The following is an 18,479-nucleotide window of genomic DNA, read 5'->3' on the forward strand; positions in this document are numbered from 1 at the left end:
TTGATAATGATTTAATTTCTATTGTGAAGAAATGGTTAGGGTCTATAATCTGTATGCACTAAGACACTGATCCCAACACATATGACATTCAAGTAGACCCCAATATGAATAAGCCAGTTCGGAACTAAATGATATACGTGCAAATGCACAACACAATAATTTCCTTCTTCCACCTCAGGATAAACAAGGTCAATTTAACATAGGAGTCTCATAATATAGATGGTTAACTATATTGACAGTTATCATTTAAAATGTTGTCGAAAGCAAGTTTTCTCAATTCATGGCATATATGAATAAGATATGTATAAGATCCTTTTCCAAAGAATGCCATGTTAACTCAATGCTGTTTATCCAGACGGAAGAAGGGAATTAGCATGTGCCTGTATAGTTCCAAACTGGCTTATTGATGCAGACAGAAGTGTTTTTTTTTTCGAAAAATATTGTTCTTTGTTTTGATTATGATTGCTTTGTTGTCTATTTATTTTACACATACCTATTTATTACTGCAAACATATGATCATTGTCAATGTCATATTGAGAAGATAGTTCCTATCATGGCGGCTAATCTGATACATAGATATAGCTGGCTCATAGAATGACTCTGACATTCCCTAATGATATGTTAATGCTTGTTGAACATTACAACTGAACATTGTATTCAGTCATTCTTATCAGATGTGTACAAACTACTGTTGTTTTTTTTACAGAAAGATGAGAATCTGATCCATTATTTTATCAGTAAGAAAGTAAAGTATATATGGGATGGCAACTGTAATGAATTCCGAGCTCTCAAGTGAGTAAATAAATAAAGAAGTATTCTCTTTTAAATTTCATTGCAAACTGGAAAATTTAGTGAACAGTTTTCAGATTTTTTTGGTAAAAAATTACTGTTCATGAAGGAATTGTATATGATAACTTACATAAATGTGAATAACAGAATTGTCACATTGTGAATTGCCTTGTTGTTTTCTAAAGATTTTCAGTTAATTATTCTATATTCTAAACAGACTGCCTCGTGGTTTATAGCAAAGAGCAATATAAATATGAATTTTTGTTTTCCAGGGGCTTAGAAAGTGATACCACATGTGCCTATTTACATAAAAGTCAAGGTCTAAGCATTTCTGAACAATCAAAAAGGTAATAATTTATTATCTTTCTTACAAGTGATGGTACGGGGAGTGGTCTTGGGTGGTTATTTTTGACGCAGACTAGAGTCTTGTCATGAGCTTCGCCTGCAGGCATATGAAGATACAAAAAATCTCCAGTTCCCATTTCCCACCATGTCGATATCACATGCTGATCATGCAATTGAAAAGGAAATGAATTTCTGTTTTGATATTCGATAAAAATTCGATAATATTGTCGTGGAAGGGCTTGAATTAATCTAATAAAAATGCAGATCTCTATTTGTTCCTTTTTGTATTTTTGCTGATCTCATCACTTGCCATCTCCACAGGTTCTAGGTGACTCAAATATTCAACCAATCAAATGTTCTGATCAATATAAGCTACGTCTATTGTCAGCTCACTTTAACAGTGTTTAATAGCTTTTAGAATAAATTATGATAAATCATGACACTATCAGATCATTATTGACCTGAACATCTGCATAAGACAGATTTTTCAGATCATGGATGGTGAGTGCAAAAAATGGCACATCAAGGTCAGCATTTGATTTAACATGCACATCAGAAAGACTTGATATCTTCTTCTTTATGTTGAACAAGACTTGTAGATATTGATCAACTAAACCTTTAAATACACCTCTGATCTACTTCAAATGTCATAGTGATAGATTATCCTTATTATATTTTAATAGCCTATTATTAAACTATTTTCACAGCCGAAAATTAGCATGGATTATGTTTTTGTGTATTTATTTGAACAGCTTGAATAAATAGAAATATTAACACTTAAATTTAAATAATGAGGTAGAAAAAGGTCGTAAAGTTCATGGTTTTCTGAAGGTCTATTGGATAATTTGATAGTAGTGAAATGTCAATAAAAAAGCTCATTTAAGTATTCTACGTATTTGGAATAGATCCAGCAAGAAATAGATGAGATTAGAAAAGCTTTGACTTAAAATATTTCTCTTGATTTTCTAAAATAACTTTTTTTTCATCAAACCACAAAACTGTTTTTTATTTAAACTCTAGTTAACAGCAAAGAGAATTTTTTGAATTTTTTGCTCTATAAGACTTGTAGTTTATCTAATAGTTTGTTATAATATAGCATATCAATGCAAAATTATCATGTCATGTCATCAAAATACAATTTATCTATTATCTGTATTTATCAAACCAACCAAACAGTTTTGATTATAATTTTAAAAAATGATATCTAGTTATCATATCAGAAGGCTATGTAATGTTAGGGTACACTGTTATGGGCTCAAAATATGGATATTTCATATTCTTGTGATCATAGTAACTAAAATGATGAAAAATATCAGTTTATTATATAGGCTAGGTAATATTTATATAGCACAGTTCTTAAGAGTTAATATATTTAAACAAACGAATCCGTTGATGGATAAATATGTTTATGAGTAAGACACATGGTTTTCTTCATGACTTGTAACATGAATAAAATGATTGACAACTTGAACTTATTACGTCATTGATCAGTTATGGGTTTTGTTACAAAAAGGGGTGGAACTTCAGCCAGGCAACATAAAAATGGACTGGTTGTAGCATACTTAAGCTCCACCTTAAAAACTCAAAAGAAAAATGCAATTTATGTTACAGTGTAATTTACTCACTAATGTAAAATGCATTAGCTTATTAAAATTAAATACATCAAAAAAAGCTGGCGATATTAAAACTTTACTATTAGAAACTTTTATATTCTTCATTTATAAAAACTTATCAGTGGCTTATTTACATAAACACAAAAAAAAATCATCAAGAGCAAAGTCACATGAATAGCCTTGACTTTTAGCAGACAAAAAAATTTGTACCACAGACTGAATGTTCGAAAAAAGAATTCATTAGTCATTAACGACCTTGAAATGAATACATCACTAATATCAACTTCTTGTTATAAACATCATTGACTGGAAAAAGTTATTTTTAATTGTTGCCTTCCTTAAATTGTTGACATGCTCTCAGGAAGAAAAGATTTCAGATATCTATTGTTGATAACATGTATGTTTACTATTTTTTAGGAGAATATTGTATGGTGTTAACTCTATAGCTGTTCATGTTACACCCATTGTTGTATTGTTATTCAAACAAGTAGGTTTTTCTCTTTTGTTTTATGCATTAACCATCCATTTTTATGTCTTTTTATGCATCATAAGGATAGTGTTGACATTTGTATTGCATAAATGTTATAAAAATAGGACAACTCGTTAAGTGCACTTGAACTTTGGTCGAGATTTTGCTTGTATGTCTCATGTTGCTAAGAAATTGCAGAAGTGTGTATATTGTTAATTTAAAATAACTTCAACACTTAATCTTTTTTATCCCTTTTCAAGTTTCAAATGTCAACGTAACTAATAGTTTTTTTTCTTGGGTAATCTTATGATAAACCAAGTCTAACTCTAATAAGCAGGAATTACAAATACTCATATTAATAAGACAAGAACAGGTGTTTTCAAGGCAAAGTCAGTAATATTTAGAGCATTTGATTGATTATATAAGTATTAGTTCTATTAACACCATAATATGTTGAATATAATGTAAAAACTCATTTCTAACTTATGGTTATCATCAAGTTTTATGTAAATTTTCATAACAGTTTATTAACTTGTTCAATGTTTATCGCAAAGTAGCCTACCTGTCTTGTATACTTTAAAGTAAGGCTCTAAGGCAATCAATATTTGAATGAAGCAAAGAGAGTTTTGGGTGAATTTTGAATACATAGTTGAAAAAAGACACTTCTAAAGTTTGGTCATCATTTCAAAAGTAAGGCAATTGCCTCCATCATACAACAGCCATTTTTCTAATTGTTTAATAGTAAAGAAATTCTAGAAAATTTCTGTACATTCGAAAAACTTGCTACTTGTCGGCTGGCTGTAGATAGGCTTGGCATTTCAATAAGATATGTTTTATTTTGTAGGTATTGTCTCCATTTTATATATTCCAAGCGTTTAGTATGTGTTTATGGTATGCTGATGAATATTACATCTATGCCACCTGTATCGTTGTGATCTCTGTATTTTCTATTGTTGTAACCATTTATCAAATCAGATCTGTGAGTAGCCATTTTGAATTTACCCGATTTGAATTATTTCAAGACTGTATCTTAGCAGTTAGATCCTAGAAATTCGATTTGTTGATAAAATTGCTGCAATAGGTCAACCTCTATAATTACTCACAGCATGTATGGAGGTTGACCGAATAAATCACAAAATAGTCCCTGCTATCATTGATTATGGCCACAAACCATATTTCACTTACTTAATCTGCCACAGCCAAGGGCATCACAATTTGCGGTTTCTTCCTCTGACAACTATTAACAGGATAAGGAAATGCCAGGAAATTCTTGTTGACTTTTATTTGATTATCCATTTTCGTCCAAAATTACCCTGACCAATTCTAAGCCATTTCCCTTTAAAACAAATAAAGATACTCAAAGCCACAGAAAAATATACTTGGTACAATGGCAGTTTTCTGTGGTCAGAATTTTGAGATAGGCTTCACAGATCATGGAAAGATTGTTATTTCTTCTTTCTTCTAACTTTCAGATGCAAAGAGCTTTACGCAACACCATATCTTCAACTACTGTTGTTACTGTTTGTAGAGGCAATGATGGTAAGACACAAGTTTATCACTAACACTAGTTGAAATATGAAACTTTTACTGTATGCTTATGTTCTGGTAACAATGCTAACAGTTTCGTTAGTCATCTTAGTATAAGCATTTGTAGCTATTCTGAAGTATAACTATAAAGAAAAGAGTTTCTGACAAGAGCCCCATCAATTTTCATGTTGATATCGCTTGAGCAGGATTCACTGTATGTAAACATGATCAGACTTCACAATTAACGTATTTGTTTTTCAACTTTACAGTCTATGAAGATATACCGTCAGAGGACCTAGTACCAGGTGATGTTATAGAAATACCACGTCATGGCTGTATGATGCAGTGTGATGCTGCTCTACTAGGTGGTAATTGTATTGTTAATGAGAGTTCACTAACAGGTATGATAATTTTACTGAAATATTTTACACCCATTTAGGAACAGATTTAGGACATTTTAAAATGTCTCTTTTAGATAAAAACTATAAAAACAAATTTTTAGGAGACAAGTGTTCCTGTAATCTAAGAGACCAATAACCAAAATTGATTTTATATCTAGTTGTATGTTTCAATGATCAATTTTGTGAAAAAGACTCAAACTTGTGTCACTGCACTATTCTATATGAATGAGAATCAATTTTGACCATGGAAATGGAATTATTTAAATTTTCAGTAATATGCAACCTCTTAAACTAATGCATATATATATACATGGTGATTTTTACTCTCAAGGTAGATCTTAATTTGTTGAACTTTTTTTAAAGGTGAAAGTGTACCAATAACTAAAACTCCTCTTCCAAATCCCATGACAGTACCAGGACAACCAGAATTAATGTTTGATCTTTCTAACCATTCACGTCATGTTTTATTCTCCGGAACACAAGTTATTCAGACACGTTTCTATGGTAATCAAAAAGTTCGAGCTGTTGTTTTACGAACCGGTAAGATTGTGATTTGATTTTAATTTTGAATAAAAGAAGGAAAAAAAACAACAATTTAAGTTCACAAGGATCCATTCGATCTTTCTCAGATAATCCATACCCATTTACAGCTAAATTGACTGATATAATGAAGAGAAGTCGTCTGTTGTAGTCAACACCTGATAGATTTAAAGGATAATATCAATAGATGTATTGAATGATTTATTTTTTTTAGGTTTTATTACATCTAAAGGAAATCTGGTTCGAGCTATACTCTATCCCAAACCTGTAGATTTTAAATTTAATCGTGATACCTATAAATTTATTGGTGTGTTAGCCTGTATTGCTGTATTGGGTTTCATATATACTATCACTCTAATGGTAAGGAAAATTAAGTCCCGTGACATAAAGTATTTATGATTGATACACTGATACCATTTGGTGTATCAGTTAGAACAGTGGAAAATAGTGTTTTCACAATTTTGATCAAAATAATCTAAAGCTGAACGGATTTGCTATACTGGTTCAAAGCCTCATAAGCTATTATGTTTTGGTTTCGAATCTGTTCATGTGCAAAAGTGTACCATTCTGGTCTAATGGATTTTATCTTTTATTATTTTTTTCATGATTGGCAATTATCATAGTATATCCATTTGTTGTTATGATTGACAGACATGTACAATTAAAAGATATCCATTTCTATTCTATTGGAATTGGAAAAATTGGAATAAAACAATTTACTTTCATTACTATTGGTCTTAATGTTATATATAGGTAATGGATGGAGAAGAAGCAGGTCACATCATTGTAAGAGCATTGGATTTAGTGACTATAGCTGTTCCTCCTGCTTTACCTGCAGCTCTGGCTGTGGGTGTGGTCTTTGCTCAACAGCGCCTTAAGAAATCAGCCATCTTTTGTATCAGTCCTAGTAATATTAATATTAGTGGTGCTGTTAATGCTGTTTGTTTTGATAAGGTAAGTTTAACTTACATTAACTTACCTCAGACAGGATGACAGTAAACTTTGTGGATACATATGTTCAGAATGAAATAAAGATGGCCGCCATGTTCTTATTTAATTCGGTAGTACGTCTTATTATTATCAGGCTAATCTTGGGATGCACTGGCGTAATTAAGTCCAATTATCTGTTACTTGAACACATTGGTTAATGACATTTGGTTTTGTCATTTTGATGAAAGATATTATTGTAATTGTAGACTGGTACATTAACAGAAGATGGTCTAGAACTTCAGGGTGTTGTTCCTGTTAGTAAAAAGAGGTAAACAAATTTCATAAACAAATAAAATCATTTGAGTGGTATTGGCTCAAATCTTAAAGAAGTTCCCATAAACACATCCTTATCATGAACATGTCCTTATCATAAACACGTCCTTATCATGAACATGTCCTTATCATAAACACATCCTTATCATGAACATGTCCTTATCATAAACACGTCCTTATTATGAACATGTCCTTATCATAAACATGTCCTTATCATGAACATGAATCAATGTTAATTTAAGTGTGACTGTGATTTCAATACATAAAAAATAAATTGAGTAAGGAGCAATGAATAAAGATCAAATGATGATATTATGTATGAACATATTTTTTCCATATATTTTAGATTTGAACCAGAAATTCGAAACATGAATGATTTATCTAAAGGAGGATTATTATATGCTATGGCAACATGTCATTCACTAACTATTATAGATGGTGAATTGATGGGAGATCCTCTAGATTTGATTATGTTTGATGCTATCAATTGGGTATGTATATTGAATACCTACCATTTTAACATACGCTGGTTTGTCTGTCATACTAAGCTATTTGTGAATGTGAAATGCTGATTACAATACTCTGATAGAACCTATATTATTTTGACATTTCGGCATCATATGTATAACATAAATTGCTCAGATATGCCTCAGGTACACAAGCAGAAGTGAAAATTTGTCCAAAAAAAATGACTCTCCGTGTCTGTGCTTAAGCCAAAAAATGACTGCTCTGACTGGGTCATCATGAGTAATGTTTAGTTGGATTTTGGTAAGACTACTTATAGATATGATGGTTTTTGCAGAAATTAGAAGAACCAGGACAAGAAGAAACCAGATTTGATATGATGGTACCAACCATTGTTCATCCTTTCAATTCTCCTGTCATGCACCAGGGTTCCACAGAAATGGTAAATAATGATTCTAGTTTTAATCTAAAATGAATGCTCAAGACAGAAATGTACAGATAGGTCTTATCAATCATGAGTCTTGCAACTTAAGTCTTAATAATTTGTGTGTTGATTTTTCTTTTCTAATAAGCAAGTTTGTCTCCTTGAGTTGTGAATTTGGAGTGTCCACCTCCATTTCCAGAGAGCTGTTCTGGCAAAGAAAATAGTGCACTTTGTGTTCAAAGATTTGGGCCGTCATAAAAGATACACAAATGCACCAAAAGGATGTCATGTTTCACAAATTTTCTGAATATTTTATCGTTTGAATAAAAATAAATAAATGCCCTCTGTATTTAGTTACAAGGAGAAGATATTGGTATAGTTAGACAGTTTCCCTTCTCATCCAGTCTACAGAGAATGTCTGTTATTGTGAGAACATTAAACTCCAGTAACTTTGATCTGTATGTAAAGGGTTCACCAGAAATGATCTCTCAGTTATCTCAACTGGATTCATGTAAGTTTTTATCTTCTCCTTTAAAACACTTGATGCCACTCTTATTGTGTACTGGTTAACTTTTATGATGCATGCCCTCCATTGTTTCAGTACATTATGACTGTTTGTTTAATTTATACATCGTGTATTTGTTTTCTCATCATGCCAATTGTCAGAGTATTTTTGTTCTTTGATCTTGTTCCTAACAGGAACTAAAACTGTCTAAATTTTTAAGGCATCTTTTTATGGACTTATTGTAAAGACGCATCAAAAATATTTTTTCATTAATAATTTCTTAAATCATGGAAGATAAAGCCATTTTTGTAGAACTCGATGAAATATGTCAACCCACATAATTGAACAAGATTGCAGTCAGTGCATAATTTTATAAATCCATCAGATAATGTCCACTAATTAGGATTTTTTTTTATTAGTACCAGATGATTTTCATGAAGTTCTAACTCAGTATACACAGTATGGTTATAGAGTTATTGCTGTTGCCTGGAAACCGTTACCTGCTAAATTAAACTATGTCAAAGTTCAAAGAATAGCAAGGTATGTTAAATCTTGAACATAATCAATATTTTGTAACAAAAATCTTTCTCCTTGGATTAACAATCAAAACTGGACTTGGATGTTATTTGGTCTTAATTGGGATTAGAAATTTAATTTTACTATTATAAATTTTTATATTTTAAACAGAGATCAAGTAGAAAGAGAGTTAATATTTTTAGGATTATTGATAATGGAGAACAAAATAAAACCGGAAACATCACCAGTCATAAATAATTTACAACAAGCTGATATTAGAACTATCATGGTTACAGGTATAATCATTTCTTTTCATCTTTCAAGTTCAATTTTTATATTTGGCTGAAATAAAGAAATAAACACACTGCAAGGAAATAACAAATAAATTACAATATTTTGTGTATTATGTGCCAAGTCTTAAAAAATCTATGTGTAGCTAGAACTCTATCAACAGGAATGATTAATCTAGTATGAATATTTTACAGGAGATAATATGTTAACAACTCTATGTGTAGCTAGAGCTGTATGAACAGGAAAGATTAATCTAGTATGAATATTTTACAGGAGATAATATGTTAACAGCTCTATGTGTAGCTAGAGATTGTGGAATGGTAGACAAAGGAGATAGAATAATTCTAGTCCAAGCGTATCCACCAACAGAACTGAAAGCTGAAGAAATAGAGTTTGTGTATGCAGGAGACAGTCAGAAGAAAGTTGAAGAGGTTATAACTAGTCAAGTAAATATAAATCTATCTTATCAAGCATGTATCGTTACTGGTGAATGATTTTACATTGTTTCTTCAGTTACGCTTTTTGTTATTAAACAAAGCATGTTACTATAAATCAAGAAATTATTGCAAGCTTATGCTTTTGCTCAGTAATATTTTAAACTTGTTAAAAGAAATCAATCATATTTTCAAGAAAATCTAAATTAGCATGGAAACTTCTGTGAAATAGTAATTTGAGACAACTTGTTACTTATTTTTTTGTACAAATCTTTGAAGAAATAAATTTACCCTTTGTTTAGCTTTTCTTATGCTTTTTTTATTTAGCTTATTTACACAAGTTTTGAAAGAAATTGATTTATAACTTGCTTATCCTATTTTCTTTGATTTTATTTATGTTTTTGAGCACTGCTTACACAGCTAAAGCAATTTCTTGTTTTACAGTATGCCCAATTTTATTGCTTGATGAGTATAGATTTATGTTTATTTTTTATATTTCATTTTTTATATATTTGATTTATTTGCACGTTGTTCATTTCTTCTTTTGTTTTATTTGAATTACTTATTTTTATTTACTAAGGAAACAGATATTAATTCAGAAGCCCAATGTCTGTTGGAAATGGTAATGTATGTATAATTGTGGCTGCATAGATTTCATGCTTATATATTACTTTCATTATGCCATTTTCTGTTTCTTACCAATTTTCTCAAATCTTTTCTATGACCCTTTACATGTAATGTCATTTGATTAATTACAGTCTTACAGCTTGATGACCTATTAATTTTGATTAATATGACTCCCATATATTATATCTCAAATTATTGATCATTTTACTTACATTGACCTGTTTTAAATTGAAGGCTAGGGAAATATAAATAATATCCTGTATATGCTATATGTGCTATGTGTGATATTCTAGTGTTATCAGCTTATCTTTATGACTGACTGTTCTATGTTAATATTTATTGTGAACTAGACTAAGCATTAATGGCTATAATTTATGATATATGATGTACGATAAACTATATTTTAACCAAGATATAACTAGGTCTTAGGAAAGACGTGGAAATGCTGGGTGCAGTGAGTATTTTATTGCCCGATCGCGGTGAATTTTATAATCGCTCCAAAAATTGACTGCTCATTTTTTACATTTGTATATGTTTACCCAAGAATTTTCACGTTTCCATTCTTTAATTGGCAAATACGCTCGTCTGCCTGTATTCAGTGGATTTTATCTGGCAATGGATACTTTCATGTTCAAAATGGCTGGTACATGTGCCCCTTCTTGGTCGGGCGTAAAAAATCGCTGGAGATTTTAATCCATGTGAAAAAATAGGCTCGTATTACTTAACTTATTTTGAACATTCATGACAAAGTACACATTGATACCTATTGTAGATCTTTCATTTTGTATCTGTTCCCATTGTATGGATTTGAACATTTGTTAGTAAGTATCAGTTTGTAAGTTATGATTGTTGTTCTTTAGAGCTTGGATATAATTTCACTTGCCCTTAGATCTATAGGCTAAATTGTTATATAGTTTGCTTGTATTTTTTTTAGTTTTGCAGTTTAATGTAGTTACTGTAGTGAGATATTCTGTCATAATGTTTATAAACTTAGTCAAATTATTTGTTTATTTTAGAAAGGAACTGTGATAGAAATAGATGAAGACAATAAGCGCTTCCATTTTGCTCTTACTGGTAAATCTTGGGCAGTATTACGTCAGTATTTTCCTGATCAACTTTTAAAGGTAAAATAGTTCATTAGTCTATATATTCAGGGAAATTGTACCATTGATTAAATTTAACTTCTGATTCTGTAGTCTTCTGCTATATAATATGTACGTTGTTTCCTGCAACTGGAACTACATTATTTCTACTTGCCCATTAGAATGTGATTATTGGTCTGGTAGTAGTGACATTGTAAATTTTGATGGTATGCTTTTGGTTAATTGAAGAAGAACTGATTATCAGAGATCATTTCTGAAACGTCAAAGGGTTATCTGAAGTTGGCAAATCAAGTGATAAGATGACTACATATCATCTATTGATTGCTTTTGACTTATTATTATAGATCTTAGTGAGAGGAACTGTGTTTGCAAGAATGGCTCCAGATCAGAAAGCACAGTTAGTTGAGGGTTTACAAGCTCTTGGGTATGATTATTTATCTTCACACTATTTATATTGTCTGTCTGATTATTCAGCTGATATTAAAAATGAGAAGGCAATGCTCAGTTTGATAATTGGTGCCTGAAACAGACTCTGTAGCTTGGTGGTAATTGGCTCTAATCTTGGTTATTGAGGAAAGACCGAAGACCTTGATGAAATCATCTTCATAATTTCATATTGGAATTATATGGCTATGTTAATAATAATTTTAACATAGACAAAAAATATTTACCTGATTCTGTCTTTTCAGGTATTATGTTGGTATGTGTGGGGATGGAGCTAATGACTGTGGTGCCTTAAAAACTGCCCATACTGGTATATCTCTATCAGAGGCTGAGGCTTCTGTTGCCTCTCCTTTTACTTCCAAAAAACCAACCATTGAATGTGTTCCAAAAGTCATAAGGTATGTTTTTACATTGTCCTGCTATGCCATGCATGTGGAATGCTAATTTAAAATAGGTCAAGATTGTGGAGAAAGCTTATTTATAACAGGCAGAAAACGTATTTTAAACAGGTCAAGCATGTAAAGAAAACTTATTCTAAACAGGCTATGCTGTGAAGAAAACTAATTCTGAACAGGCTATGCATGTGTAGAAAGCTTATTTAAACAGGCTCATCATATGGAAAGAGCTAATTGAAAATAGGTTAAGCATTTGGAGAAAGCTAATTGAAACAGACCTAGCATGAGTAAAAAGCCAATTCTAAACAGACCTTACATGTGTAGAAGAGTAATTGAAAACAGCCCTAGCATGCAGAAAAATTTAATTGAAAACAGGCCATGTATTTGGAGAAAGCTAATTGAAGATAAGCTCTGCATATTGGTGTTGAAAGAAAACTAATAGACTAAGCATGTGGAGAAAGACAATTGTAGCCCAGTATGATGATATAAAGCTAGAAGCCTTACATTTGGAGAAAGACAATTTTCAGCAGGCCAAACATGCTAATTGTAAACAAAACAAGCTCTGCATGTGTAAAAAGCTTTTTTAAACAAGCTCATCATATGGAGAAAGCTAATTGAAAACATGCTTAGCTTTTGGAGAAAGCTAATTGAAAACAGGCCAAGAATGTGGATGCACAGTTCTATGAATTGTTTCTCATTTCAGTGAAGGAAGATGTGCCTTAGTGACATCATTTGGTATATTTAAGTATATGGCTAGTTATAGTTTAGCTCAGCTAGTGTCTGTATTAATTCTATATTGGAATGGTGCTAATTTAACAGATCCTGCATTTTTATACGTAGATTTATTTTTGATAACTTCTCTTTCTGTTACTTGTAAGTAAATTTGATCTTATTTTTCTCTGATATATATAAAAATAATTGCCAAATACAAGTGAGTTTATTAATGCCTTATATCACTGTATCAATTCAAATTACAATGTTTTACTCACTAGCATAGCCAGGAATTTTTGAGCACCTGCGAGATCAACATGTTCTTTATTCATGGATTCAACCGAAAGTTCAATAAAATAATTTGAAACAGGGTTCAGACTGCATTTCACTTGTGCCAAAATAAGTATGTATAGACTGAATTCAAAATGGTGCAGAAAGGAAAGCTTGACAAATTTTGGTTGTGACATATCTGGTCCTCAACCTTTCGATTGAAGTCTTAATTGGAACATGCAGAATCTGTTCTAACCTACAAATCCAGTGCCTTTGATTTATGAGATGTCAGTAAATTGTGAGAAGTCACCTTGATATGAATTGTTTTTCTATTGTAGTTGGTTATACTGAACCATATAAAGAGTTAGTAAAAGATCTCCCATTGTCCTCTTTAATTAGTCCTGGTCCTATTTTATCATTGATCACACAGACTATAATACATACTTCTTTCCAAACTGCTGCTTATTTCTATGTTCAACAACAAGAATGGTATGTCCTGTTTGATATCCATATCCTTAATAATTTGTATGTCTCAATGTATCATTTAGGAGTAATCAATGAGCTTATAGTGTCAATCTTATTCTGAAGTTGCTATCAATGTTATTTTAATGTAGACAATAGACATAGGTCTAAAACATGAACAATTTCTGTGAATAATATTCAGATTGTTATAATAATGATATCACAGTTAAGACTATCTAAGTTTATATCAGTGATAATTATATTTATTTATTAAAGGTTTGAACCATTTAAAGAAAATGAAGATGATGATTATAGTAGCCATGAGAATTCTGCCGTGTTTTTGATCTCAGCATATCAGTACATTATTTTAGCTATTATTTATTCTAAAGGAAAACCATTCAGAAAAACTATTTTCTCGAATTGTAAGTTCAATTTTAAGTTTTTGAATATTTTTTGGTTTGTCGATCCATCCACATTATTTTCAAAATGCCATTTGAAAACCTTTTTTCAATTTGTACATTGATGAATCCTAATGTGAAATTTCAAGAAGTTGTATCTTGGCTTGTGGATTAATTAATTCTAAGAAAACATTATTAGTCCTGCTGTAAATCATATTAATGTTATTTAATTTTAGATCTGTTTTTGATCAATATTATAATCTGTATTGTGACTACAGTCTGGATTACTGTTTATCCCACTGATAACTTTGCTGACATCATGGAGGTAAGCATCTTCACAATGTCAAGTTATTATGAACGTTTTATACCTTGACTCAAGTTGACTGCAATAGCTGCCTTACTAGTATCACATTTGTATCACAAATACAGTGATTTGATTGGATTGTATACCAGTGATTACAACCAATCAGAGCCCTTAACAGAATGACTGTAAACAATTTGGCTGTGCGTTTAATCGGCGTCTGTGATTGTGTGTATTCCAAAGCGAACGATCCAATCAAATAGCTGCATTTACGTCTGTGATACAAGAAAGTTGACTTATGCCGTCAAGTTATTATTAACAGATTTATGAATATAGACTGAATTGTGAGCTGCAGAAGACTGATTGATAAAAAAAAAAGAATATGAAACAACAGTAGAGAAGTGATTTCTAATTGTATAATTTGAACAGCTTACATTTCATTTTAATTTCTATCCAGATTAAGATGAAAATGAACTTCTTGAAACTGTAAAATTTGTCAACAGTCTTGAATTTTGCATGTGAATATATTGTGCTGTCTATTTTAGATTAAACAGTTTCCAGTAATAGATTATAGGTTGATATTTGTTGGTTTGGCTGTGGCCAACTTTGTGATTTCCCTTGTTTTTGAGGTAATATTTTATTTTACATTTGTCTCCCACATGATATACTAACCCTGTACTAACTACATGTAACTGTATCAACACAGTTTTCAATCTTTAAATAATATGGACAATTTTTCACTTCTTTTTAGAGTTCTAGTTTCTTTGTGACCATACAATAGCACAAAACTACAGTACCAAGAAGAAAATGTGATTTTCAAAATGGCCACCATCATCAACTCCCTTGAATGATAATGAATACTAGAATATTTCTTTATGTTTTGTAGATGTTCATAGTTGATAATTTAGTTGTCATCAAAAAGTGTAAAGCTCAATGTTCATGCTGTAAACATGATGACTATGAATATACACATATTGAAAAAGAACTGAAAGAAGATCCATCATGGCCGCCATTAGATCAATCTGGACTTGGATTAGCTCAGTATATACAGAGATTAGAAAGCACAAATCAGGTAATACTAAATTAATTTTAAAAAAGACGTTATAGCGGTAGACATTATTTGATCAGGATTACAGGGTTAAACCTTATTATCTTTGTTTCCAATTACAGACATTTTTGAATTTTTTTTTATTGGAAACTGATTTCTAAGAACGGACACTTTTGACATGATAATTTACCTCCAACAACTTAGACTGGTTATTTGGTTGTTTTTCTTGTAGTTTTTACAATCTGACGGGGATGGTAATAAATCAACAGCTACCCTAGAAGATTTAATCAATGCTACAGATGAAGAGAAAGCAGGAAAAGATGAAGATGGAGTTGATAGACAGTTTTCAGTAGCATCTATTTATAGTGATGATAGCAACCAAGATAAACCATTAGTTAGACAATCGGATGTTAACCCAGAATCTATTAGTACTGCCTTATGATAGCTCTACACCAATAAATCAAAACTTCTAGCACTAACTTTCTGATATAATAGCGCCATTCTTACCCCTACTTGAAGACTTAAAAACCAAAATTACCTGCTGCCATCTTTGTTATTTTACAATTCCAATTTCTATTCTTTATCAAAGATGTTACAACATTACACACTTTTATATTTGTTGTGGTCCAGGGCAATGTTACTAAAATAGTCTGGCAATTTCTTTATGTAATGCTCTAATACTACCTCTTAGAATGAACATGAAATTTAAATTCTCAAATATCAGAAATCCCAGTAAAATTGCATAAATCAGTCAAACTGCGTAATTATTGAAAAGCACTGGAAGTGTTTTTCAATAAGTACTTTTTGGATATAATTCGTTACGGGGGAAACTGTTGTATAGTTATGACATCAGGCAAATCAACTGATGATATATATTCTTATATATGTATATAAAAAATTTGAATGAAAGATTGTTTAGAAAAACCAAAATTGTATCAGTATATAAGTATGAGAGTATGAGACTAACTTTAACCTTATATGCGCTACCTTAATAAAAAAGTAAATAATATAAAAAAAGATTGTATCCTAGAGATACACCATAAATAAAACAATATGGGCATTTAAACAGTTAATAGAAAGCATAGCTGTCTGAAGTTATCATGAGTAATAATGTAAGAATGATACAGATTTTATTACCATTAAAGGCAGCAATTAGAATATATTTTAAGTGTTTTAAATGAAATGTATAAAGGATAAATAGGAATATTTTAAGAAAGTTTTTGTTATCCATCTATTTAAGTATTTTCATATATCTGATGATTATTATTGTCACATTCTTATGATTATTGGTGATGTGATTTTCTTCAATTAATCTGATGATTCAAAGTGTTCTGTTTGTTATATATCTATTGTGTGCATAATTTATATGAACTTTTGGGCATTATTTTTTAACACATTGACTTGACTATTATCAGTATGAATTTAGGCATAAACAGTAACAACACAATTACTCTTGATTTTTGTCATACCAGCAACCTGTATTATTACACATACTGTATAATTGGGAATATAATGCACACCCCAATAAGATCTCTATCATAATAATTAAATTTAAATCTTGATGTATTTCTATATCAATATGCTAGAAACAGCCGTCTTTTGTCTAAAATTTGAAAAGTATTCTGAAAAGCCTATAAAGGTTTGAAATCTCGAAGGTGACTACCATATAATGTTGATGAATCAAGAAACATTCATAAATATCTTGATGCAATAAATATCTTCAAATATAAAGATTTGCTATCTATAAAGTTTTTGTGATGTAATAGAATAAGTTGCATAATGTTTTATGATTTATGTGTTATTGTATAATATTGTATGTAAATGGGTTTTTAGGTTTTATGAAAGGAGTTTCCTGCCAGTGTTGAGCGCTAACTTATAATATTTCCTGTGATAACTTTTTTATTCCAGAAGTATTCTTCTTATTGGAGTCTGCTTTTACAAGAATAACAGGAATTATTTATTTTTAGAAATATAAAATGAAAATCAATTCTACCTTTATTTGAGACCTGGGACCTTATTTTCGAAAAATTAACTAAGATATAATCCAAATTTTAAGAAATACAGTAATTTGATTGGATAATAAAACTAAATGTAGAATTGATGTCAGTGTTTAACCAATCAGGTTACTGGAATACTAAAATCATCTTAAGTTAAGTTTTTGAGTATACGGCAACTAGTACAATTAAACCCCTTAAAGTATTATTTACTATAAAAACTGGAATTTATTTTGAATTCAACGATGTTGCATATTTTTCTTTGTATCTTTTTATATTTTTATTTTTACAATTATTTACCAACGAGGTATTTCTTCAGAATATTAATCTAATAATTTTAATTATAATTAGTATAAATCTAATATGATTTTTTAAGATTTTAGCTTTTATTTTATTTTGTTTATTGATTCTTTGATTAATTTATGTTTATTATGTTCATGCTTTGTTTGATCTGTATACAGAATGTAGATTTGATAGTAAATGATAAGTTTATGTGGATTGGATTGACAATAATTCAAATAAACAGTTATGCTGAAGTTTTGATATAGCCTTTTCAATTAGGGTCTAACAACAGCCCTCTTGAATGTTTGTCAAATTAACCTTTTGACATCAATGATGTCTGCTTTGACCAATCATATTTCTACCCTTTTCAGTTCTGACATTGTGTGATGCAGTGTTTATCAGGTTAGGTCAAAATGTCAATTTGATGAATGTTCAAGCAGGCTGTTTTTAGACACTATCTGAAGTGGCTAAATTCCAAATAAAAACTTATAACAAACAGAAGAAAGTTTGGTCTAATTTGAATTAGACTGTGAATATTCTGGCTTTACAGTAATTATTAGCTTGCGTTGCAGTGGTTTTTGTGATCAAATCAAGGGTATTTTATTAAAGAGGGATATATTTAGAATAAAGATAGTGTGATGTCTCATTCTGAAAAATTTAAAGTCAGTCAAAAAGTAATTTATTGAATGTAGGTCATCATGGTATTACCATTTGTATGTATTTAGATGATATGTAATTAGATATCTGACAGTAAAAAAAATACTATATTTTTTAAATCTCTATTACAAATAAGGATGTTGCTTGATTAGAGAGTTCTAAACAGGTTCAAACTGTACCAATTCTACCCTCAATTGAATGATG

General features: G+C 30.5%; 1 protein-coding gene across 1 annotated transcript in view; it reads left to right on the plus strand.

The window, feature by feature from the left end:
* Nucleotides 1-15,381, plus strand: part of LOTGIDRAFT_135940 (hypothetical protein) — a gene marked incomplete at both ends in the record, with an annotated part of 20,655 nt that extends 5,274 nt beyond the window's left edge. The window contains 25 exons of the mRNA XM_009046461.1: nt 676-793; nt 1,063-1,137; nt 3,166-3,235; nt 4,062-4,196; nt 4,690-4,756; nt 5,014-5,145; nt 5,509-5,685; nt 5,900-6,064; nt 6,461-6,639; nt 6,882-6,943; nt 7,295-7,439; nt 7,751-7,871; nt 7,916-8,016; nt 8,192-8,348; nt 8,762-8,882; nt 9,030-9,154; nt 9,423-9,628; nt 11,227-11,334; nt 11,658-11,737; nt 12,003-12,155; nt 12,856-13,025; nt 13,472-13,631; nt 13,872-14,109; nt 14,840-14,923; nt 15,181-15,381. Of these exons, the coding sequence (XP_009044709.1) occupies nt 676-793; nt 1,063-1,137; nt 3,166-3,235; nt 4,062-4,196; nt 4,690-4,756; nt 5,014-5,145; nt 5,509-5,685; nt 5,900-6,064; nt 6,461-6,639; nt 6,882-6,943; nt 7,295-7,439; nt 7,751-7,871; nt 7,916-8,016; nt 8,192-8,348; nt 8,762-8,882; nt 9,030-9,154; nt 9,423-9,628; nt 11,227-11,334; nt 11,658-11,737; nt 12,003-12,155; nt 12,856-13,025; nt 13,472-13,631; nt 13,872-14,109; nt 14,840-14,923; nt 15,181-15,381 (3,350 nt within the window). The remainder of the gene's footprint in view (nt 1-675; nt 794-1,062; nt 1,138-3,165; nt 3,236-4,061; nt 4,197-4,689; nt 4,757-5,013; nt 5,146-5,508; nt 5,686-5,899; nt 6,065-6,460; nt 6,640-6,881; nt 6,944-7,294; nt 7,440-7,750; nt 7,872-7,915; nt 8,017-8,191; nt 8,349-8,761; nt 8,883-9,029; nt 9,155-9,422; nt 9,629-11,226; nt 11,335-11,657; nt 11,738-12,002; nt 12,156-12,855; nt 13,026-13,471; nt 13,632-13,871; nt 14,110-14,839; nt 14,924-15,180) is intronic.
* Nucleotides 15,382-18,479: the final 3,098 nt, after the last annotated feature.

This window comes from Lottia gigantea (assembly GCF_000327385.1).
Source record: "Lottia gigantea unplaced genomic scaffold LOTGIsca_102, whole genome shotgun sequence".
Taxonomy (NCBI): domain Eukaryota; kingdom Metazoa; phylum Mollusca; class Gastropoda; family Lottiidae; genus Lottia; species Lottia gigantea.